Source organism: Perca fluviatilis, chromosome 7 (genome assembly GCF_010015445.1).
Source record: "Perca fluviatilis chromosome 7, GENO_Pfluv_1.0, whole genome shotgun sequence".
Lineage (NCBI taxonomy): Eukaryota > Metazoa > Chordata > Actinopteri > Perciformes > Percidae > Perca > Perca fluviatilis.
In genome coordinates, this window is record NC_053118.1 from 16946937 (window position 1) to 16972080 (window position 25144).

Genomic DNA, 25144 nt, shown 5'->3' on the forward strand with positions numbered 1-25144 from the left:
TACTAATAAATAGATAAATTATACATACCTTCATCGGTGTGGCTCAGTCTGTGGCTTTTGAGTGTGACTTTAGATTTGAACTTTTTACCGCACAGATCACAGAGGTGACTTCTCTCTGTGTTGTGTCGGTTCATGTGAGTCTTCAGGTTGCTTCTACTGCGGCCTGCATAGTCACACACACTGCAGACATATGGCTTCAAACCTACACACACGGGGACACGTGCAAACAAAAGAATCAGCACATAAGACAGCAACAAAATGCTAAAAAAGAAAATAATAAAACGTTTTGTTTAGAATTGTAATTACAATATATGTAGATTAATAAAAGAACATAACATAAACAGCTAGAAAGGTACAGTAAAATAACTATATTAAGTATATAAGTGTGTTATTAGTCCACCACCTTGTGAGTGATATGTGCCTACATGTTTTCTATGGGTGAGTGTTGAATGGGCGCAGCCAGCAGTGAGCTAGGAAGTGTAGCAAAAGCTTGTGACAAAGTGACAAGGACAGTGGCAGAAAGTGTCAAGAAAACAAAGCCAGATAAACCTGCTGAAAAACACAATCAGCATACTATGCATTGCAGGGTTTTTTGGCTGTGCTCTCGAGACCTTCATCAACACCTGTGCTGGATTTATGTCTGCCAGCTTCCTCGGCCTCAGCACAGATGTAACTTCAAGGTAAACAGAAAGGGTTTAAGCAGGGACTGATGGGAAGAGGAATAGACTAACAATTCACTTCCTCAAAACAAAACATTGTACTTTACAGCTGATGTGCACATAGTTTACATATTAAACAAGTATGGGAACTAGAGGGTCGCCGGTTCAGGCCTGTACGGTAGTATAGAGTGTGGACTGGCAGCTGCCAGTCCGCCTCCTGGGCCCTACCGAGGTGGCCTTCAGCAAGGCACCAAACCCCCAAACTGCGCCAGGGGCGCCATACCATGGTTGCCCCTTCGCTACTCTGCAATTTGCTTGTGTGTGCTGTGTGTATAATAAAAAGGGATTTGCAATAGATACATTTGAACTGTCAATTGCCTTGTGGATTGTGTGGACTGAAAGTAATTAAGTAAAACAACTTCAGCACATATTCATTAGCAGTAATTTTAGCAGCCCCACATTACTCATTAGATTCTCAGATAAACAAACATATAGCGTAGCAAAACTGACAAGTTTTGATCAAGAGATCATTGCAGGAGAAAAATAGTCTCCTAACTTTCGTGTAACTTCTGCCTATCTTCATTGCCAGATTTCTATTTTTTTTATCTTTGAGATAATGCCAGCAGCACACACGCAGATGATTTGGTTTGTTTGTGTTCTCATCATTTCACAAGTAACTTGACCAACTTGGCCAATTTCCTTCTACAACGTCTGGAGTGTGTTTTCAGTCTAGTCCATCGTCCTGGAGGGCAGCCAGGAGAAAGAGAGACAGATGGAAGCTAAGATCACAAAGTAATCAAGCAGTGAAATACTGTGCATTCGGTCACTCGTGGGCCAAGATGTGTTTCTCCACACTTGTGCTGTGTGTGTATGTGCTTGCCTGTGTTAAGATTAGATGAATATCTCACCTTGGTGGGCCCAGATGTGCCGTTGAAAGTCACTGCTGTTCTTCAAGAAATAGGAGTCACAGTAGGGGCACTTCTCTGCGCGCTGCACCATCAGTCCTTTACCCTGCATAGGTAGCGTGTCTGTCCAACACACAAAATGAAATTGCAACCTTGGACATTTTCTTTTCATTTATTTCAGTCAGATGCAATACAGTAAGCACAGTAGAGAATGAACAAAATGCTCACGCTGATTTAAAGGACAGGTTTGAAATTGAACTTTTTAGAGAAGAAACATCAAAAGGTAGTGTGTGCATGTTTTGTGCATGTCTGTAGATATATTTGTGTATTCTTTACCAGGGTGGGATGTTTTGATGTGGTGTTTTAGTCTGTGCTCTGGATAGCTGTTCTGGCAGACAGGACAAGCCACGCTCTTCCCCTGTAAACAACAGAAGTCAAGAGTCAATGTTTGCATCCGTCACAGTAAAAATGGGTAAAACAGTGAAGGTCTTCCCCTGATATAAGATATAAATCATTAGGGCTGGATGAATGATCTTTTTCCCTGAACTTAATTTTTCTACTAATTTAACAAATTTAAAAAAGCTACCTTGAATACATTTTAATGCAAATACATTACATTTTAATGCAAATTAACTAAAATGTTGATCAAAAAAATTTATCTAAACTTGGTAAACAATACATTAGGGTGGGTAGGGTAAGGTAGAAGACTGGTTACCTGTTCCTGGTGTGTCTTCAAATGGGCCTGAAGTTTGTATTTGTCAGGTGTGGTGTATTTACAGCCGAGATTCGAACAAGGCAGTAGCAAGCCGCTGTGCTTCTGGATCTGGTGCCGCTTTAAAGAGCTTTTGGTGATGGACGAGTAGCTACACTTTGAACAGTAATGCGAGTGCTCCTTGGTGTGTGTGCGTACATGGACGTTATAGTGGACTTTGTACCAGAACAGTTTACCTGTGCAGCAAAAAAAGACACTATTTAACACTCTAGCCAGATAGAGGAAGAGGAAAAGCAAATAGAGGTGTCACGATTCTCATTTTCGATTTAAAAAATGTTTTTTAACAGGGAGGGCAATGCCACAGTGAGTACCACTAGATGGCAGAAGGGTACTACAACAAAAAACTGATTGCACTATTAGTTTAACTAAGTGCACCTGAAGGCACCATGGAGTCCCTTCAGCAATATTATTTTTTCCCACTATGGCCACGCCAAGACCCGCCCTTCAATAGCATTCACACACTACTATTGGCCAGGCGTCCATGCTTACATGTATAGGTCCTATCCCCTGACCCTAACCTTAACCACTCAAGGTGAAATGCCTAACCCCAACCAATCGAGCTGCTTCGTAGGGCGGGGTCTTGGCGTGGCCATAGTGTGATTCGTAATTTTGCGTCCCTGCGGCACAACTCACTCACACGGAAGGCAAAATGTTGCCACACAGCTGAAAGTAAAGGGGCAGTGGCCATGGTGTCTGGAAAAGTCAAGCTGTAGGCTACCGGTAAGCTACGTTACCCTGGGTTTATAGCTGCATGCTACCAGCCGGTAAGCTACGCTGTGTCTGCTGTTGTTTATTTCTTCGTACGTGCGCAAGAAAGAAAAAAATACTGGGGAAAGCTTTTGATTTCAATAGTCATAATGGAATGCTTATTTATGATTTAAAATCAAAATCGTGACATCCCTGAGTAAAAAAATCATATGTAATATAAAGTAAAATTAAACTAAATAACTAAAATAGCAGGACAAAATAAAACCAGCCTTCTCAAGGGAGTTTCATCATCTCACCACAGTATTGACATTCCAAGTCTCCATAAATTTTCCTGAGTCGTTGGAAAGACTCCGTATTGAGCCGAGTCTTCTGAAGAGTTGAGAACACCTGCTGGAACGCACTCGGATGCAAAACCTCCAACCCCTGCCAGCACAAAACAAAGAACAAGTCAGACTGCCAGGAGCAAAGCTGAGGAGGAGGAGGTCTACCTCAAGAGAAGATGAAAAGATGACTTAAAGTAGAATTCATCTAAAAAACTATGTATTTCAGACACAGATTAAATAGTTCTGATTATAATAATAAGACTGCATCACAATCTTCATTAAGTGCAATCGTTGCCTGTTATCGCCCTTTCTCTATATAGAGAAGAACATTACTTTGGATGGATAATCAGATATGGATGACATAATTCCGATATGTCGGTCTGCTGATGCTAAAATAAAAGTCTTGTAATGTAAAAGATTATACACACTAATTATTGTCTTTTTAGTGCTTTAGTTGATTAATCGATCGACAGAAAATTAATCAGCAGCAATCGATTGATCATTAAGTCATTTTCTTAAGTACATCTTAATATTCTCTCGTTTGAAATTCTGGAACATTAAATGATTTAAAGAAATTAAATATCTTTGGTTTTTGGATTGTTGGATGGACAAAATAAGACAAAGCCCAGACAATTCATCAAGAAAATAATAGGTTATGAAAACAATTCATCATTAGTGGGAGTCCTAGCTGATATTATTGTGTAACTGTGACTAATTTACCCTTTCTGAATTTGGAGTTTGCCTATCTTCCCCTGGAGGTGCTGAAGGTGTCTGTGTGTTCTCATCAGCTGGGTGTTTATTTTCTTGAGTCCTGTCCTCCGAGTGGGGGGTGTGACTGCTCTCTGGTGTATCGTCTCCAGCTGCTGGGGTGCATGCGCCTGCCGTGCTGTCCTGGGACTTCTCCCCAGCTGTTGCTTCATCTTGTCCGTCCGAGGGAGTTGTGGTTTCTGTAGAAATAGCTTGATGGAGCAGTTCTTGGGAATCTTGCTGTGCACTTCTGTTTTCTAATTCTCCTTCTTTCCGCTGCATTTCTTCTGCACTTTCACCCTGAGGTTTAGCGTGTTCTTCCTCTTTCTCTTGCTCCACATCTTCGCTTGCTGCTACTTTAAGCTGCTCCCCTTCCCCATCTCGCCACTTCTCCCCTCCTACACCATTTCTTCTACCCCCCTCTCTTGCCCTCTCATCTTCCCCCTCCTGCTCTATCCTTAGCTCTTCCTCCATCCCATTAGCTGGATCTCCTCTCTCCTCATCCCCCCACATGCCTCCTCCAGGCTGTATCAGATAGTAACTGTTGTTGATGCAGTCGGTGAAGGCCTGCCCCTGGTCCAGCTCGGGGTGAGACTCTTTCAAGTGACTCTTCAGTCTCTGAGAGCTGACAAACTTCCCGTCACACACACAGCACACGTATAGGAAGAGGTGCTTCCTGACATGAGCAGCGAGGGTGGCCATCTTGGTTGCAGCATGGTCACAGAGGAGGCAGGCGAAGGGACGCTGGGGCCCGTGGACCAACAGGTGGCGCTCCCGCTCCAGCTGGTTCTTAAAGCGGCGGTTACAGGTGGGACAGTGGTAGAGGAGCTGTCTGAGGCCCTGACGAGTCTTTAACCTGGACCAGATAAACAGATTTAGAAGGGCCGGTGTGTCCGAAGGTAGATAGGAAGGTAAAATAATGTAGATGATGAAGATCAAACCTCAGCTGTTGGTAGCTCTGGGAGACAGCAGGGTCTTTCAGGTTATGTCGTTTCTCCATGTGTTTAAGCAAGTTCTTTACATCGGAGTATTTTTTCTCACAGAAGCTGCAGTGCTGCTTCACCTTTAAATGGACTCGCTCTATGTGGACCTGCATTACCAGAAACACAGAATTACTGCTGCAACCAGAAAAAAAGCCCTGACCATTGATCTGATCTATTTGAATGTGGAAACCAGAATCACAACAGACTGTGTCTCTAAGCTTAAATGTTAATATTAATTATACTGAGGATATAACAGTGCTACTAATAAAATCGATACCAGTAATTAAGTAATAACAACACCTTGAGGTGTCCTGGGCTGAGACAGTTGAAAGGACAGTGCTGACAGCTGAACTTCTCTCCTGTGTGCTTCCTCAGGTGAACATTCAGGTTGGCTTTGAAGGGAAAGGAAGGTAAGAAAGTAAGCAACTTTTACAGGAATGTTAATATGATGATATTGTTATTTAAAGATTCCAAAAGGTACCCTGGTCTGCTCTAGGTTTTACAAATACTTCCAGTAATTCCATGTTGCTTTGTAACTACGGATAATTCTCAATTTCCTCATGGGGACCATTAAAGACTTATCTAGTCTTATTGATTGTTTTATTAGCTATTAGCATTAATTGCAAAGGTACCTGATTACATATTTAAAGGAGGAGTTAAGACAAAATATCTCTACAGCCCTCTTTCACCAAGGATCCAACAAGGGACACTGAAATAAAATGGTTAAAAGCAACACAAAGAAACAGCACCAATGTTTAATGGCATTGCTTCAATGTTCAAACTTCACATGAAATCCTACGAATAGGGGCATGTGGTGGTTTAAGATGCCATATAACCTGGGAACCGTCATACCGCCCTCTCTCTCCCCCTGTTTCCCGTCAGCACCTTTGATTTACACAAACTTCAAAATACAAATTGTAACTTCAACAACTCGATTCATTCTCATTTTTAATAATCAAGCTTAAAAGTGTCTGTGTGGCCTCGAGAACAGTGAGCCTGGATTTACCTTTGATGGCTGATGCGTAGTCACAGTGTGGACACTGGAAGGGTTTCTCCTGGGTGTGTGTCCTGAGGTGGGCGACCAGTGAGTGTCTGAATTTAAAGATCTTATTACAGAACTCACAGGCAAAGATCTTCAACTGGCTCTGAAGTAAACTGGGAGACAGAGAGTAATAATATTACAATTACCAGTTGACCAATATATTGTAGTTGCTATGGTGGCAGTAGAGATTGCTGTTGATGTTGCTAACAAAATAGACAAAATTCTTCGATTGACTTTAGGCTGCTCAGATAACAACGTTAGCAATAAGGAAGCAAACTAAATAAACTTTGAACTGCTCGGAAAAGAAACAAACAGGAAAAACAAAGTCAAACATATCTTTTCTGTTAGATTGTTACATTAGAAGCAGATTTAGTTACAGTAGGGTGTAGACTGTAGTTTACAAAGGAGCATTTAGTCACACTTAACCGCCACACTTAACCACCAAAGCAACAACTACTATAAAATAAATTCAATGTTAATACATTTATTAAAAATATTCATACAGTACTTGGTAGCATCTTGCTTGATAGAATATTCCTGGAAGCCTCTGCTGGCTGCTGCTGCTGTTTTTGTTGTTGTTGTTGTTGTTGTGGAGGTCGGGTTCGAACTACAAGTAGAAAACAAAGGGATCAGACTGCTGACAGGAGATAACATCGATATGTCAGACTGCTGCTAGCACAAACTAGCAGAACCTTTACGACATTATTTATGCATGCATTTGACAAATTAACTCCCGTTGTCAGATTGTCTGTATGAAGCAATCCGTTATTATTACCATCAGTTATGTATTACATTCAAAGAATTATAGAAGAGACGGACATTTTCTATTATATTACCTCGGCACCTGATCTGTTTTAGGGTCACCCTCGCAGGCAGTGGCTCCACTTGCAAGGTCTTGACGTGACCGACTCTGGAAGACTGCAGACTGCCCAGACAAATTCAATAAATAAACCCATATACTATTAGCACTCACAGATCAACTCAAATCAAATCAATATTAGATAATAACTAATAAATGAAAAAAGACACACACACTGCAACATTGTATCACAGAACCATCCCATTTAAAACTCAGTTGAAATGCTAACATGCTAAAATATTTTAGAAATAATATGTTTTTATTTTGCATTTGAGCCCACATCCTTTTTTTACAGAGATTATGTCTTTGGCAGGAATACATTTCCATAGAAACTACTCACAAAAAGGTCTCTGCACTATCCTGAGTAACTGGGACACTGTTCCTGAAAAACGATGTCATTTTTCACTGCTGTAAGCACAACTAATGGAATTCTATACAGCGTTATTCTTTTGGGATGGGGGCATAAATCTCAGAGATTGTCTGCCAGGCTAAATACTACAAGAGGTAAGTGAGAAACACATTTTACAATTTAGGTGAATGTTTCTTTGTATTCCTGTGCTTACCGGAGGTTGAGCTTGGATGGCTGAAGACTCTGTTTCTGCTAAATTGTCCTCTACTGGAACCATTGTAGAAACACCTGTTGAATGAAAGGTTAACACATCTTACTTATTCAATTCAAATAACTTTATTTGTCACAGAAGGGGAATTAAAAGGTACAAAGAGTAGCACATAAAAGGACAATTCACAGATACGGTATAGCTATGAATTAATAGATAAATTAATAAGTAATAATGCATTGCGTAATGCTGTGCATTCTAAAGTGCTAAAGATCATAAAGTCATTACAACCATAATTAACAAGGTGCTGTGGTGCAGTTCATAATTTTGAATCAGGGATGTGGGTGGGTTGGTGGGTAGGGGTGCTGGATCATAAGCAGTCGATGTTAGCCAAAATATGAGTGCTAGCACAAAAAAAAAACGCTTAGGACAAACCTGGAAGTGTTTTATCTTCTGTCAGAACAACACTGATGACCGACTTTTTGTTTCCCGTTGCTAGGCCTCCTTCTTTTGAGGTGCGGCTTCGGTTGGTTCTCGGGGATCTGAAGCTGCCCACGTCTACAAGCAGGGAAGAAGAAAAGGTCAAACTGCTAAGATCATTAATCTTTCACATTTCATCACAAATTACCCTAGAACACGCCTGTCTGAAAAGAGAAAGAATATTTTCACTCTCCTGTGCGGTAAAATCATGGAACGAGCTTCCAGAAGAAGTTGTGCGTTCCCCTTGAATTAATTCTTTTAAGAATAGGTTGGATGCATTTTGCCTGTCAAAAGGTGTAATGTATAATTACAAAGCTTGTCAGTAATGTATGTAACTGATTTATGAATTGTTAGAAAATTTAAATCATGAAATTAATGTGTTTTATGAAAACAACATGTTAAAATGTGAATATATATATTTGTTTTGTGTTGCTTGAGTCTGGAGTAGAGGATTTTATATCCTGTACCAGAATTTTTTAAAAAATTGATATTAAATATATTAAATATTGATATAGTGATATTAAAGCAGCAATTAGGTCTCCCTCTTGGTAAGAATTAATTTGAAGAAATCATGTCCTGAACTTAAACCGTATACCTTTTTCTCTCACGTGTCCTGGTCTTGCTGGGTTTTGTTGCATCTGGTTTGGATCTGTTCCCCCAGGATCCAAACTTCCAGAAGCCTCAACTCCTGCTCCACCACAGATTCTCCCTGAAAATTATTATTATGTCCGTTAAATTGCCAAGACCTTCTGTACTTTTTTCCCAAACATCTGTAGTTAAGGCAGAGGCATTTAATGACCTATAATTATAGGAAGGATAATTCCAAACATTCTCCTTCAGGCCACCCCAAATTTGAATGCCTCTTTTGCACACATTCACTTTTCTATCGCAGATTTGTTTCACTCCTCACCATTCTCCTCTTCTTCATCCTCGTCATCTTGCTCTTCTCTCAGGCAGATGTGTTTAAGGATCTGTCGTCTGTTGCTGAACGAGCGATGGCAGTCTCTGCATTCCAGCCCCAATATGCCGTCATTGCTTTTGACTAGCAGAGGAAGAGTCAGAATGCAGAGTGCAGTAAATACAGTTTGTGTAGAATATTTACAGAAATCACTAACAAAAACAAGTTTACTTGAAAAAAATAAAACTTATGGCTTAAATGCCTACACAACAATTAAGAAATTGTTAAGAAAAGTTAGGTTACCAACCAGGCAAAAGCCAGTTGCCCAAAACCCTTTATACTGTAAAACTGGCTATAAACTTTAAGCAAGCATCTTCTCTCATGCAGAAGGTACTTATACTGTCTTCTGCATGAAAAAGAAAGAATTATGTGATACATATAATTGGCAACAACACTACCTTGTATTGAGCTACATTGTCTATCGCCCTCCTCCTTAATGCCTTCTTCTTCTCTTTGAACATTATCCTCCTGAGAAAGGGTAGAGTCGGCCATGCACTCTGTCAAATCTGTGCGCGTCTTCTTGGTAGAGCCTTTCGGCCGTCCTCGTTTTCGCTTCACTGGGCTCTCTGTGGGCCAACAACACAGCAGAACAGATAAGAAGATAACACTGTTTTTTTCAATTAATAAATCCCACTAAGAGACCAAAACAAACCATGAGCTTATCCTACAAACACTTATTTTCTGTGTAGCAAAAGCCTGATGTACTAATGTAGCTTATGCCTTGTGTCATAGAACTCCATTGTATAGCAATCTCCCAGACACAATCAAAAACAGATAAGAGTTATAGTGTTGTACTGACTGGCATATTCCTGTGAAGTATAATGTTTATTTGTTCTTCATTCTTAATTAATTGTTCACATTTTTTATTTGCTAGGTATTTTAATTATCTTCTAATTAACTTTGACTTGATTATCAGTCCAAGAATAGTAGTACAGTTAAGTACTGTATTGGACTCAAGCCCCATATCAAATACATTGTACATTGTTCATCCCCAAATTAGGGAACGTAGTGATAATTATTATGCAATAGAAAGTGTGGTTTGTTTTTACATGATTTAGTGACAGCAATGCTGGCAATGACACGCTAATCTGACCTGTCAGCGTCTCCACAGGTTCTCCTACAAGAGGCTGCAGAGCAATGATGATGTCATCAGGAGGCTCCTGCTGGGGGTGCAGCTGGGAGCAATGGGCCAGCAGCTGAGAGCGACTGGGAGAGAAGAGGTTGCACAGCCGACACATGAACACAGAACCAGCTGGGGAGACACAGAGAAAAAAAGGTGGCAGATCAAGAGGCAGTGAGAGGAGGAAAAAAAAACAGGAAAAAAGAGAGTGATATAGATTAACATTATATGTCTGAGGAAATTTTGTTATTTGGAGTCATTATCCCTCATTTTCCAGCCTCCCCCCTTCACCCATCTGCAATATCTCATAGAAACTGGTCTTTCTTTGAGAGAGAATTTATTTAATCTTGTGTCAAAGAGACATGAATGAAAACTGCTTTAACTAGTGTCACTATAGCACAGTCGTAATCAGCATTATTTACAGTTTGTTTCTGTGGATGTCAATGTTGAAATTGTTAACACTGTTTCTTTTTTTCCCCCTTTTCTTCTGTTTAATTTGATTTCATACTGTACATGCAACCAGAGTTAAAGGTAGGGAGAAAAAAAGGGAAATAGAAGGGAAGGAGTGTGCCATACTTTGTTGCTTATATGCAGTTCAATGATAGGTAATGGAGGATGGCATGTATGTCTACAGGAAACATTTATGATTGAAAGATTCTTTCAAATTAATTATTTTCAACTGGTCGTTTTGTTGATTTCATTCCACAATCCACATCTAACAGAGCATGCTGTTGGGGCTCAATAAAATAATAGTAGCTATTATTCAACACAGCTCCTTGTTCCCACCTACTAAACATTGAAGGGCATTTAACAGTAAACGGGACCCAGACCCACAATTATATCTACTATATAATACTAGAATATATTAATATATAATATTAAATATCAACAATTTATCAGCATTTCCTTTTCAAGTGGATGCAATTTACGTATTTGGATGTTAATTCATAGGATATGACAATTGCTGAAACATCACAGCTTTAATTAACAGTAGCATCCACAAGACTAACATGAGGCAGTTCTTCGGTCCATCCACAGTTATCTTGAATATTGTTAATGTTTTAACTCCGTGATTTGTTTTTGGGGGGGTTTGTGTGTGATATTGACTATGTTCCTTATGAAATGAAGCAATGAAAATATGAGCTAGCGTTGATTTTGAGTGCTAATCCGTTGATACATTCCCTTTTTTTAACTAAGGTCGATAAGCTGTCTTTGTCCACACAATCTGATGCTGTATCAAAACCTTCATTATTAATCAGCCACATCATTGAGATTCGGGAATAACGTTCATAGGACTGACACTTGTGCCTTCAGAAGCTGTCGACTGTTAAAGACACTATCTACAGACTACGTATACCGGTATCGCAGAACAAAAAGTCTGTAAATAATCTCCTCGAGCGAGGACATAAAAAAATAAAATACTCTGAAAATTAACACACTAACAAACACGTTTGTTTATTTTGATTTGGCCCAAATCAACATGAAATCGCGACAAACATATTCGAGTTGAAGCTAGCCCAAATTCTTACCAGCTTTTTGTCCATCCATTTCTCCAGCGTCTAAACAACAAAAGAACACTAATTTATCAAGGGATTTGAGGCATCATACGGCTAAATATAACCACTGAATTTGTATTTAAAGCCTAATTTTACATTACGCACAAAGAAATTTCTGTCGAATCTGCCCATGGATGAATCTGCCACACAAGTCCATCCAATCAGCGGAAGTGGACCGGACACAGTCATACTGTAGCTGGCCTAGCAGCGCCCTAAGCGGCGGGAGGACTGTACTGCGGCTGAGAAGGGACCTACAGCAGTTTTCTTTAAAGAAAAAGAAAAAATGTTTTGCCAATGATTTCTTTTACATAACATCTTTAATATGTTGACCATTGTGTCAACAGGCATCAACAGTGTTGCCATATACTTTTAGTTGTTTAGTTGAAGTTGTGGGAGTAGCCTAATACTTGTTTTCAGAGCCGGCCCGACCCATAATCGACCTAAGCGTCTGCTTAGGGCCCTTGTGGCTACCAGAGGGCCCCCAAGAGCGCTTGAAATGTCCCACAATAGAGCTTATAACAGAGACAGTCTATTTAAAGATAGTGTTGCTGCTAATAGGTCTCACATTAGTCTTTAAATGCGTATTTGTACATTATGAGTGCTTAAACTAATATTTACAATACACAAGTTCACAAGTGCCAAGTGCAGTGGCAACATGTTACAATGTGGAGAGACCCAAACCAAAACCTGCTTAGGGCCCCAAAAGTCTAGGGCCGGCCCTGTTTGTTTTAATGTAAAATTTAGGGTGGTCACGTGGTGCAACAAATACAGACCATGTCAAAATACAGGTTTTATTTCACTATAATGGGACTGTAAAAAGTTTTTTTTTAAATGGTTGTTTACAGGACAATGGCTAAATTAATGGCTGAAAATGGCTGATACATTGATCTGATAAGTACAGAGAAGAGTTTCTCTGATACTAACATTTATTCATCTAGAAAATCATTACAAATATGGAATGTTGTGGTAACCATGGAATTTTAAGAATACATTATGATTTTACAGGCCAAAATCAAAGTAATCATAAATTAGTGTTTCCAAATTATTGTCATAAAAAATAGAGGTAAAGAATAGACATGGCACCACTGATCATTCATTGCTGTTTTCCTCTGGCACATTTTCTTTTTCATGTCTGGCAGCACGGAACTTCATATGTATGCAAAACAGAGATCCTTATAAGCACAGTAAAATAGACAGGAATTAATGAACAACTATTAAAATATAGGGACAATGACAAAGCCTTTATTAAACAGTGCAAAAATTTACAGAGATACAGACATTTACAGCATTTGGTTTTACATAAAAAAGTGTCAGCTCAGGTCAGTCCCAATTATTAACAATGACTAAAGACTGCAAAACACACACGCACACACACACACGCACATGTGCACACACACACACACACACACACACACACACACACACACACAATTTTACACCCTCTGCTCTCATTTCTTTCTTACAAATTGTTGTTCGGGACATAAAATGTGGGGAGACTACAAGCAACCTACTACTGTAATACATAAAAGGTGCATGCTCTACCATGAAACAGTTGGTTACATGCATCATTTAGAAACTACAAATTAATAAGCAAACTCCAACCCACAAGAAAAATCTGTATAAGATACTGTAACCTAGTTTAAATGATGCGCAGCAATATTTATTCTAGGATTAGAGATCTAAATTTATCCATATATCATCCATGGATTAAAACTGAGATATTATGTCATGAACTGCTGATAATGTGAAAATTCCTCCCTGACAAAGTAACACAAAAAATATGTGTAATACCTGCAATGGTTTCATTTTCTTTGCAAATTTCTTTAGTCAGTGACTGGGAGGAGTGGTTTACCCTTACCTCTAGAATAAAAGTGATGAATAGAGATACTTCATTTAATATTATTTACAACTAGTTTACATCCCTCCGTCATTTTAGAATGTGTGTAATGCATTATAACTGTAGAATTATTAACGTTTCCTTTTGTTTTAAATAACACATATGTACTTTTAACTTGGCTTGAAAGCAGCTGCTGCTGACAAAGATGTTTACTTTTGTGGGTGTCAGTAAACAGAGCACAATATAATGCACGCATCAATATGTAAACACATCATTTGAGCACGATGAAATTATATTAAAACGGCAACTGTGACAAAACCAAATGAAGGCTTTATGTTTACCAAAATGCTTCATCTAGCATTTCAGAAGCTGATTTTGATACTGAATGGCAGAAAATGCTGCTTGAAAATGAGCCCTTTTATCTCCAGTTACACTGAGAACAGACATCAACAGGACTAATGTAAAAGATAGGGTCAACTTAAAGTATTGACCTAATTTACAGTAAAAACACTGAGCTGTTAAAAACTTTTTTAATCCTGTGTTTTAGTGTAAAAAGTGTCTCAGGAGTTTTTCCAAAAAACAATCTCAAAGAAACACTCAGAAATACTGCATGCCATTTCATACCATGATTATGGGGAAGTTTGAAGATATTGAACACCTGTACAAAATAATGAAAATTCAATGGTATCTTTACAAAATATCTGGTATGATTTGACGTTTTGAGGGCCAATAGAACAGGTATATCATAATATAAAATTTCAATGTTATCATTATCCCTGACCCAACTTTGTGTCTTTTCCATCTATATCTATACTATCTATATCCCTGAACAATTAGCTACAAAACCTTTTATGTGATTTTCTGTTCCTTGCCCATCTTTGCCATCTTTCTTCACTGTAATCTATGTTGTGAAGCAAACCAATAACCATTTGTTTCTTTAAAAGACAAGAAATCACAGAGATGGGTTCTAATGAAACTGCTGTCAATTCCCAGGGTACACCAGGGCCAAATGTAGCCTGTATATTTTAGTGTTTGTGATAGTGACACAAGGCTGATATGGTTGGATTCCTGAGGCATTTCTTTGAGGGATCATGGTATGCAGCAACATTTTGGCCTCAGTGTAAGTTTATTCTCACCCTACTTTGCTCCTTTGAGTTCCCTCACAAAAAAATATGTCACATCCTGAACATGGTGTCAATGGAATTGAAGTTTCTTTATTTTAAAGTCGAGAAACTACAAACTAACACGGTGGAAAATTACTTCAGGCACACACAGTGAATTATGAAAATGCAAAAAAAATAAAATAAAACTATAGTTCTTCCTAATATATAGCCTATCAGAGAGAGTTTAACATGGTTAACTGGTATTTTATTATTTAATGGCGTATAGGTCTTGTAGAAGAGGATAACTTTACACTGGGGACATGGTAAAATCGAGCATATGTACCATAAAAAAGGGCAGTAAAGTAAAACATGTATTTTTAATGTGCATTATTCTGTGTTCATGTGATAAAGAAGACCTTTATCTATAATTTAAGCCATTTAAAAAAAAAAAAAAAAAATGTGACACATCTTAAAGGAAATGTGAGGACAGGGCATATATTAAAATATTGCTGCATAACAGGAATGACCCAGGTACAAAATGTCTTTGGTGTGTGTGTGTGTGTGTGTGTGTGTGTGTGTGTGTGTGTGTGTGTGTGTTCACATTGTGCAGCACTTGTTCTTGTGTGAATTAGAGTCTTTGAAGCGGAGTCTCTGCTTGGATCGATATTTCTCCAGGTAGGTTAGCTGTTTACTGTTGATGGCTCCACGACGTTTCCTGAAAAACACACAAGGACAAAATATGTAAAAACAAAAAGACAAATAATGCATGATGGAAGGTATAACCCTTCCTGATCACCCTAATTCATCAAATGGCTCTACCGTGTGCGTCGCTGTCTGCCTAATTGTCTTCTTAATATCACCACCAGATGGCATTAAAGAAAGACAATTTTAATTTCTACAGATAGTGTATACATTGTGCATAAATCGTGTGTGTGTGGTAAGATGTATTCTTAAGCCATGTTAAATATTTTACATATCACACAAAGCTTTTTTGTGTATATCAAAAACCAATGCTCTTACACCATGATATTTGTTATTTCTGCATGATGAGGATGTACGGTAGTTTATAAGTGTACTCACTGTCTGATAAGTTGAATAGCATCTTCATACTTCATCCCACTCTCTATCAGAGCCAGAGCAACCAGCACAGGAGCCCTGTATGCATGCATAAACACACACAGAGTCATGTCCATGTGTTATGAGTCTGATGTTTGAGTAAAAATAATTATTCCAGCCATTTTTTTATAAAAATGTGACACATCTTAAAGGAAATATGAGGACAGGGCATAAATTAAAATATTGCTGTGTGTGTGTGTGTGTGTGTGTGTGTGTGTGTGTGTGTGTGTGTGTGTGTGTGTGTGTGTGTGTGTGTGTGTGTGTGTGTGTGTGTGTGTATTAGTGTTTGCTGTGTGTGCACATAGTGTTCAACGCATATAAGAGAGAGCTCAATGCCACTAAAACTACAAAAGGCATCTGATCTTATCATCAGATTATGTTGCTGTGTACAGCATAATCATATGCATGCGACAATAACTATGGTGTGACTGTAATCCAACCGGTCTGACCTAGTTTTATAGCAGAAACATGAAACATTCTCCATGTTAATCCCTGCTGTGCATAGGTGGTGAGTCTCCCTCTCTTGGAGTTCCAGTTTAGACACAATCGTAATGCGTAAAGTAAAGTTGTTTTTTTTTGTTTGGTTGGTGTGTCTCTCACCTCCCCAGCCCAGCCACACAGTGAACGGCCACGCAGCATCCTGGATCCTCCTGAAACTTCTTCTTCAGTAGACTCAGCCAATCATCAACCAGCTTACTGGGGGGCGGGGCTCCATCATCAAACGGCCAATCCTGAAAGAAAAGCAGTTACAAAGTTACATGAAAACAGTGACAGTACTACTGGCACTGTGTGTGTGTGTGTGTGTGTGTGTGTGTGTGTGTGTGTGTGTGTGTGTGTGTGTGTGTGTGTGTGTGTGTGTGTGTGTGTGTGTGTGCTTACCACTACAGTAATGCCGTCTTTCTCCAACGGTGTTTTATCATAGGTAATATCGCAGACTCGAACTACTGTGGTGGCACCAAAGCGCTTTAGGTCCTGAGTGTGCACAACAGTGGTAGGAGACTATTTTCACAACTTAGCCAAAACACAATTTGATCAATTCAATTCAGTTATTTTATTTGTTGTTTATTTGAATAGGGACATATACAAAAAACATAGATTATTACATAAAGAAAAAATCCGATGCCTGTATCACAGTGTTTATAGCCATGGCTAATTCGCAACACCTGTCCCTAGAAGGGCTTTTAACAGTTAAAATAATAAAGGAGTTAAATTTCACAGTGAATACAATAAAAGGTCCAAAAACCAGTTAACAGCAATAAAAATAAGTGTAGTAAATAAACACATTCACTCAGTCTCACATAATGTGAAAATTGTTAAAATGTCATGTCATCAGCAAGGGAAACATCACATGCAGTTTATATATGATAAATGTGTATTTATGTGTTTTATTAACGTTTTTTAAAGTAAAGCTTTTCAGTGGACTGATGGGGGTCTGTTATCACACAAACATTTCTTACCTCTATGAAGGAGCTGAGTGTGCTGTCTGTGGGGTTGTGTGTGATCAGGAATCTCATGTTTTTGTGGCACAGTTCCACTGGAGCTGGACGGTTCATGGTGACCAGCGTGACCTTTGATATCCCAGGAGGACCTCGGACCTTTTATGTCAGGGAGAATTGTACTGTATATAACTAAAAATTGAACATGGCGTCAAATATTTGAGCCAAATTTCAGGCACATTTTTATGCCCCTAAGACATTTGCATATAAAACACCAGAAATTGCACCACATGAAGTTATGGAAAATCCCATCTTTGAGTCATCTCAAAGTTAAAATGTGTTTTACTGACAACAACACATGTGGTTTTCTGGATTTGTCTCATTCATTTCCCATTAAGTATCACTTTTGTATCTTTGACACCACCATGCCTTTATAACTGAAGACATTTTGACATGTAAAAAAGTGAAAAGCACAGGTGTAAATGATACAATAAATGATGGTGGATTTAGTTTCAGGGTCCTATTATTGTTCATGCTGGCTCACTGTGACACTGTCACACTGGCTTACTGGGACACTTGAATAGAACAGAGCCATCGCTGTTGTACTTAGTACCACATGTGCTTTTCCTACTATGACATGTCAAAATGTCTGCTGTGAAAAAAAACCCCGGTTAATTCAGCATACCATGACCACACACCACAAGCTTCACTTCTCCAGGGTGCATTACTGCCACCTTTTTTTTTTTAAACGCAACCAAACCTGTTACAAATTTAAGACATCTCAAGATTATCAAAAGGTCAAGGTCACATATTTACAGTCCTTTTCTGTAATGCAATATAATATAAGCACATCTACTTTAGTAGTAAAGAATGTAATACTGCAGTTCAAGGCCCTACAACTCCACCAGTTTGGTTTGCTTGACCTCATCTCAAACAGACTGCACTTGCTTGACATCTGCCTCAGGCTTTGGTCTCGCCTGTTAAGGTGGGACATCAACCTCAAATAATTCCCATCATAGCTCTGCCCAACTTAAACCTGGTTTAATCAGCCAGAACAACTGAAAACACCAGTCCTGTGTAGGATGCCAAAAGAAAAATTTAATGAAAAATTATCATATTGTCATATCATTCACTGATGTTGGATTTTATGAATGTGACTGATAAACTTCAGTGCTAAGCGCACTTCTTCGTTTAAAAAAAATATCTTACAATAGGACAGTTCAGGGGCGATTCTAGGATCTGACCTTTAGGGGGGCTCAGGCCCTAATGAGAATGTGACACGGATACAGTGCCTTACAAAAGTGATAACCCCCCTGCTAAATCATTAATTTCATTTGCCAATAATCTCTGAGCTAGCTACTGAACAACAACATCAGCTAACTTTTTTTTTGACACTATTAACACTATGATGGAACTAAACACATTATAAGTCACAGTAATGACGACCAATTTGACAAAATGCTCTAACATTCAGCAATTTTCATTGCTTACGTTTCAATTTGGGTTCTAATCTGCGGCATGAAATTACCAACTTTTTCTCTGGGGACTACCAACGTTACACTTCACAACTGCACTCCTGCTCTCCCTTTGACAGATTAGATAGAGACTCAGCTAAAGGAGGGGTTCTGGCACAACCACCTCCGATTGGTCAAAACTACGTTTCTGTTAACCCTTTCCTTGACTGGGTTACAGGTGCATAGCATCGGCGACAGCGACAGCCACACAGGGTATTAAACCTGTTTCAAGCCCTTTGAACCTGTAATTGTTTGTCCTCTGTCACTAACAGACAAGTTCGCAAACTCTTACTTGAAGCACTACAATTAATTTAAAAAAAACAAAACATTGTTTTAATTATTATAATTTTTAGGAGGAAAACAGGAAACAGGGGAGAGAGAGGGGGAAGACATGCAGCGAATGGCCGCAGGTCGGAATCGAAGTCTGGGACACTGCGGTAAGGACTGAGCCCTGGTACATGGGGCGCACGCGCTACCGGGTGAGCTTCCAGGGAGCCCCGATAAGGGCACATCTAAAATCAAAATACATGCATACTACATTCAACACAGTATTATTGAGTTGTATACTGGATGTAAACAATAATGATAACTGTCAATGGATCATTTCTTTCAAGTTTCTCTTGTGCAATGGCATTGATCTTGCTCACATTTCGAATACGACAACAAGGATGTAAGTGTATTTTAGCATGGAATTTTTATTTTGTTTTAATCAATCTAGTTCAGGGATGCCTAACATTCCCTACAGACACTATTTTAGTAAGAGTACTGATAAGTACTATTTGGGTGATCATGCTAGTAAAGAAATGGATAAACTAAGCCAGTGATGAGTAGGCATAAATGCGTGACTGCTTGTCATAGCTTGAGTACTGCGCATTCATAAAGCTGTATAGCATGCAGTACAGGAATTTTGCAGCAACAGGTTTACACTTCCTAAGAACACAGGACAGGCATATCTGCCAAAATAATTCTTGTATATAAAACTTACAACCATGGAAATTAGCCAAAAGCTGATTTAGCTCACACTGACCAAACAAAAAAACTATCACAGAATAATATAGTCATGCCAGAACAAATCAGTAATGTGCAAGAGGTGTTGGTGCATCACTATTTACCTTTAGCTCCAGCTGTAGCAGGTAGCTGCTGTGTCTTCGACTTATATCAGGTCTCCAGGTAACTCTGGACTTCCTGTCTTTTGCTGAACTTCCTGTTGGAGACTATTTATGAACAGTCTCCTAAACAGACTGTTTATTTGTTCCCAATTCTGAGGTCCTGTTGTCTTGAGAACAGTTTCACTCCATCAGTTGACTGTATCCTATAGTCCAGGAAGCTACAGTGTGTCAGCTCTCTCTGTGTCCGTCTCTTTGTTTTTATCTCTCTGATCTGCTTTAGTCCTTCTCTCTTTGTCTCTTAGTTCTTTAGCTCTCTGTGTCCTTCTCTCTCCAGTTAGCTTCCAGTGACGAGGTTCCACGTCTTACCCCATGAGCTGGCTGGTTTTAGAGGGCAAGGGCCAATGGTCTTTCAGGTATCAGGGCCGCAGGACTGCATGGTGCAGCTTCATTCCAGATAGACTCTAAATGTGTTGGGCGTGGCAGTAGTCACCACTCCGCCGCACAAACTCCATCAACCAGCAGTTCTTAAGTACAAAAGATATAAACAAAATGTAATTTTTTTAATTATCAACTTTCAGAAAAACAGTAATGAAAATTGGTACAAATAAAATGTCAATAATTCAGCATTTGTTCCAATGTTCCAAACATAGTATGTGTGAAATCCGCCCATACTGTTTGGCAAAATCTACTAATGACAGCCTAAATCAGTAATGTGAAGTCCAACAGGAGGGCAAATAATTGGCTGATGTATATAGATAAACACACACATGAACATGTGTGTATATATATACAGATTTTAATGTTTTGCCATTGAACCCACCTAACAAAATTATAGCATTAGTTTCAAATAATAAATCAAATTGACAAACACTTCAGCATTAGTTTCAAATATTAAATCAAATTGACAAACACTTTGGCATTAGTTTCAAATATTAAATCAAATTGACAAACACTTTGGCATGCAAAAACACAGTCAATAGTGAACCTGAGAAATTAGCTGGTGCTTGTAATTTTAAAATAACCGGCCAAAGACTGCCAAATAGCAAGAACAGCTAGCTTATGCATACAGTATATTCAAGACTGCTGATATTTGCAAGTCCTGATTCTCCCTTGTTTAAGAAGTCACTTGTATGCATACATATACACAAGCATACACACGCAATGAGTCAACTATCACTGTATGCAGTTACTGAACAATGTACAAAAGTGGTCCTATACTTGCATGGAATAGACAAGTAAGCACAGAAACAGATGACAGATGCAGCATGACCTAGAAAATCTAATACATGATATGGCTCACAAAATATGGAAAATGTTATTAGATTAGCCTGCACAATGTCAACCAAATTGAATTTGGTGTGAAAAAAAGAGATAGTAACCCAGTGTCCTACTTAATGTATCCTAGGAGGATTGTACTGTAAGTGTAGAAGAGTAGTAGCTGTAGTTCCTCAGCCTTTGGGACAAAAGACCACACATTGTAGTACAAACTGTAAAACAAATAAAAAGGAAGGTTAGCTCACTTGCTACTTCAAGTAGTCCTCCTACTAGGGCGAGAATGATATCAGATCACTATTTCTTGAGAAGTACAACAACAGCTTTGGCATATTTTGTGCATGCAAACAGTTGCTGTTGATCAGATACATATCTGCACGTCTATGAGATGTTTAAATTATATTTAGTTTGAGCTTTAAAAGTTGAAATGGTGGCCTATTTAGCCAAGATAACATTGTGTCTTAAATTTGTGTTTAACAGCTTGATCCTCTTTATTCTCTGAAGTAAAAGACATTGGGCTGAACTCCAGTTATGTAATGTGCTTCGTTATTGGTTCAGTGTATTTGTAGAAAGTTCTCGTCTGCCGCATTCTGTCCAATTAAATATTACATAAATTAGTGAAAGGATACTGGGACACTGCTTGAAAATTAAAATGCAGTTTCTTTAAAAGTCAACAAGTTTAATATTCTGCTTAGTAGGCAAGCAACAATAAAAAAAAAAAAAAAAATAAAAAAACATGACAGAAACCTGATAAGTCTGATAAATCGTATATATATAAACGTATGGGACTAAATATGATAAGTGTTTTACCCAAAGCAGGAATAGAAAAACAAATGCTGATCACGTTATGGACGACGGGCAGAGTGAGTGAAGGAAACATAAAGGAAGGTGATCAAAGACGTTACCAAACCAAACATTCAGACAAACAACAAGGGAAAGTCCAGAGGTACTCTGGGTAATCCGTCGTCACCTTCTCATCTCAGCTAACAATTCACACACACACACACACACACACACACACACACACACACACACACACACACACACACACACACACACACTCTTCATAATCACATGCCGACTTACTCGCTAACTCTCCCAGAAGAGTGCAGTCTATTCCAGGTTGTTGACTATCTATGATTAGGAATTTATCCTTTGTTACCACGGTTACCACTAATCAGGATAGAGGTCAATCCAATCCAGTCAATTCAACATCTAGAATAACAATTTATTGTGAGGTTTTATGAGATGCCATTTGTGTTTTTACAGCCTCATGTAACACAAGCACAACAACAATTTAACTCCATGAGACACACAGGATAAAAACAAATGTGTATCCCACAAAGCAACATGACAGAAGGCACTGTCACAGCAAGACAAAGCAGTAAATTCACTGAAACCGGGAGACACAACTGAGTGACTTAAAATAAAAACATCATACGAAAGCATAAACAAGCATGAGGGAAATGGTTAGACGGTAGCAGTAATTCCAATTAAAACTGCATGGCGAATCTTCCCTGTATTAACATAGTCGTCACGTATGCTAATCGGACCCAAAGAAGTTAAAAATGGATCTCAATGTTATTTTAGAACTGCATTAGGTTGCCAAACCTTTCTAAAGTACGTGCAAATGTGAGGCAGAATGAAACACAGTAATCTTGTAGGTTAGTAGTAATGAGTCTATATCCTTGATGTTCCACTTTCGGGATTGCTCTGTTGCAGATATTTACGCCAGATATCCGTTGCCTTGGGCTTCCTTTGTGTTTGCATTTTAAACTCCGGTCGATTTATGAGGACTATGGTTAACCTTTTCTCAGATCTCTGCAGGGTAAATCCATCTGTCCAATCTGAGTTTTCTGTTGCACGACTAAAACAACTTTTGAATGTACACGTTCCACCAAAAAAATTCTTTCCTGAGGCTATTTTGCAGCAGCACCACGGCTTTTCCCGGCCTAGCACCACCCAAGGCGATTGTGATTGGTTTAAAGAAATGCCAATAAACCAGAGCTCGTTTTTCTCTCATCCTGGAATGCTGTGTGGACTAGCCAGACCCTCGTTCGCAGGGCTGTGGTGGAGGAAGGTCTGGCAAAGTGAGACTAGTAGTAATGACACCAACAAGGCAGGTTAGTAGTAGCCTGAAATAGGATCAATCCTGTTACCGCGCATTCATCTCTGCTGCCTTCAGTTAACAATTACCGAGGAGGATTTCTGCAGCAGCTCCAAGTCAACTCTAAAAAAAAGATGTGCTAAATTATCTAAATTTGAGTTGTTTTTAAAACAGTACAGCCTTCCCTCTTACCTCAGTGGTCAGCTTGGCTGCTGAACATGAAAATTCACAAACCACGGTAAGTCCTGCAAAAGCAACAGTGCCAAAACAGTGCTGACATACAAATAGCTGACTGGCTGTTATAGTAAACCCCTGTAGACACTGAATACCTGCAGTTGTATTTATAGCTCTATCTATACCAGCAGCTGATTCTTTGGCACACCAAATCTTTGTGGAAGCAACAGTCTGCAATTCTAGTACACCCCTGTCTTGCCACTTGACAGCCTCTTCAAGCAAAGAAGTGTGATTATAACTTTATTAGTATCTCTAACTGTGGAAATTAATGTCTATGTAAATTCTCCATCATTGTATGTACATTTGTTATTTGTCACATCAAGTTGTTGTTCCTAAAAGTTACAAAACTTGCTGTGGCTGTGTGACACCTTCAGAAACCTTTCCCAAATACTATTAATTATGATAATTAGAAAAATGAAGAAAGCAACAAAACAAATACAACACTCCACATTGTCCTTACCTGCTATGCAATGTAATTTCCAACAACAGAAATAACAGCACTTCTTCTGCCTCTTTGCCAAAGTAAAGTCCACCTGCTCTTTCTGCCTCTAGAAGCTGAGATGTCTGGTAGTCAACCAGCAGAAAATGGCATATTCATGCAACAACCTGCTGCTCCACAATAACACTGAACTATCCACCTCTCCCTGTACCTCTTGGCCTCTCAGTATCCACTGTGATGTCTGTACTGTACGTGCCAGTTTGTAGCTGTAGCAGTGCAGAGTGCTGGGCTGAGGATCTGCTGTGAGCTGGTCTAATCAGGCTGAGCAGCCATCTGACCCTGACAGCCCTGTCACTACCAGAACACTCTACAGTTAATGCTCTTAGAGGGAGAGGAGAAGAGCCTTACTCCCTCCTCCTCCTCCTCCCCCCCTCCTCCTCTTGCTCCCCTTCATCCACTTGACTCCTTTTTCCCTCCACTCTTCCAGGCTAAAGAAGAGGTGCTGTCCCCCCTTCCTCTCCTCTCCTCACCCTTCCTATAGGCTGATGATTACAAGGTTCAGTCAAGGAAGTACAGTGCACAGTAACAATATAAATACAGATCGGTGTTTTCAGTTCATCTTTCTCTCAAATATAACAAAAAATATTGCGCAATTGTAGGTCCAATGTAGCCTGACAAGCCAGACCCACATCAAGATGTTGACCCTGGCTGCCGCTAGGGTGCATCTAGATTTCTAGACTAGGTCCAACGAGTAGTTTCTGCCATGACACGACTGTCTAGACCTTGTCTTGTTTTCCTTTCCTCCCTCTCTTCCCCCTTTTCCTCCCTGTACCAACTAAAAATAGATGGTCCTTTGAGCTACCAGCTAGATTGGACAAGTCAAACCTTTCAGTCCCAGTTCATGGAATTAACTTTCTCCTTAACTCACAATAGTCTCAAGTTTTTTGTTTTCCTATAGCCAAACTGATGTGTGTTGTTGCCACATCGCATCAGTCACTGTGTCTGTCCAAAAATATAATAAAAAAGGTGAACATTTTCTAAACCAACAATCATTGAGGCAGGCTCCAAGAAATCCATTCAGCTTTGTGTTTTTTCAGTTTTTAGGATAAATTTTATCTGATTTGTTTAGAAAGTTATGGTGAGGATGTGTGAGTACAGAGAGTCACAAGGCAGTCATATGCACATACTTCTTAAAGAAGAACAGGCTGGGGCCTCACCTCACTATCAATCACTTTGAGTAGAGGTTGCCATGAGTGTTTACCCACGCACGGAGCTTTAGAAAAACACCTCTTACTAGCTAAAATTAGC

The 25144-nt window shown here is 39.2% G+C and overlaps 2 protein-coding genes across 6 annotated transcripts in view; both read right to left on the bottom strand.

Moving 5' to 3' along the window:
* The window catches only part of LOC120561877 (zinc finger protein ZFAT-like), a 14931-nt gene extending 3079 nt beyond the window's left edge, over positions 1 to 11852 (bottom strand). For 2 of the 5 annotated variants that reach the window (XM_039805198.1, XM_039805195.1), the window contains exons 1-19: positions 11775 to 11852; positions 11643 to 11672; positions 10087 to 10245; positions 9392 to 9559; positions 8946 to 9077; positions 8631 to 8744; positions 7991 to 8113; positions 7562 to 7635; positions 6976 to 7064; positions 6648 to 6746; positions 6104 to 6252; positions 5398 to 5489; positions 5056 to 5204; positions 4088 to 4970; positions 3341 to 3467; positions 2280 to 2512; positions 1901 to 1982; positions 1568 to 1687; positions 29 to 202 (exon numbers count right to left, since the gene is read on the bottom strand). In XM_039805198.1, the coding sequence (XP_039661132.1) occupies positions 29 to 202; positions 1568 to 1687; positions 1901 to 1982; positions 2280 to 2512; positions 3341 to 3467; positions 4088 to 4970; positions 5056 to 5204; positions 5398 to 5489; positions 6104 to 6252; positions 6648 to 6746; positions 6976 to 7064; positions 7562 to 7635; positions 7991 to 8113; positions 8631 to 8744; positions 8946 to 9077; positions 9392 to 9559; positions 10087 to 10245; positions 11643 to 11672; positions 11775 to 11826 (3049 nt within the window). In that variant the 5' untranslated portion in view covers positions 11827 to 11852. Of the gene's footprint in view, positions 1 to 28; positions 203 to 1567; positions 1688 to 1900; positions 1983 to 2279; positions 2513 to 3340; positions 3468 to 4087; positions 4971 to 5055; positions 5205 to 5397; positions 5490 to 6103; positions 6253 to 6647; positions 6747 to 6975; positions 7065 to 7561; positions 7636 to 7990; positions 8114 to 8630; positions 8745 to 8945; positions 9078 to 9391; positions 9560 to 10086; positions 10246 to 11123; positions 11535 to 11642; positions 11673 to 11774 lie in introns of those variants that run through there. The other 3 variants (XM_039805200.1, XM_039805197.1, XM_039805199.1) reach the window with 3 other exon arrangements.
* Positions 11853 to 12889: 1037 nt separating this feature from the next.
* On the bottom strand, positions 12890 to 24215 carry LOC120561879 (protein tyrosine phosphatase type IVA 3). The gene is made up of 7 exons (XM_039805202.1): positions 23858 to 24215; positions 19788 to 20308; positions 17183 to 17320; positions 16605 to 16697; positions 16326 to 16456; positions 15690 to 15764; positions 12890 to 15324 (listed from the first exon to the last, which is right to left on the bottom strand). The coding sequence occupies exons 3-7, from the start codon at positions 17276 to 17278 to the stop codon at positions 15207 to 15209; spliced, it is 513 nt and encodes a 170-aa protein (XP_039661136.1). The 5' UTR covers positions 17279 to 17320; positions 19788 to 20308; positions 23858 to 24215; the 3' UTR covers positions 12890 to 15206.
* Between the last annotated feature and the right edge of the window lie 929 nt (positions 24216 to 25144).

Excerpts from the sequence above, each read along its gene's own strand:
- LOC120561879 (XM_039805202.1), bottom strand. The coding sequence starts at position 17,278 with ATGAACCGTCCAGCTCCAGTGGAACTGTGCCACAAAAACATGAGATTC. Across the intron at positions 16,698-17,182 it reads CACTCAGCTCCTTCATAGAG|GACCTAAAGCGCTTTGGTGC; the intron begins GTAAGAAATGTT and ends GTGCACACTCAG. Across the intron at positions 15,325-15,689 it reads GCTATTCAACTTATCAGACA|GAAACGTCGTGGAGCCATCA; the intron begins GTGAGTACACTT and ends TGTGTTTTTCAG.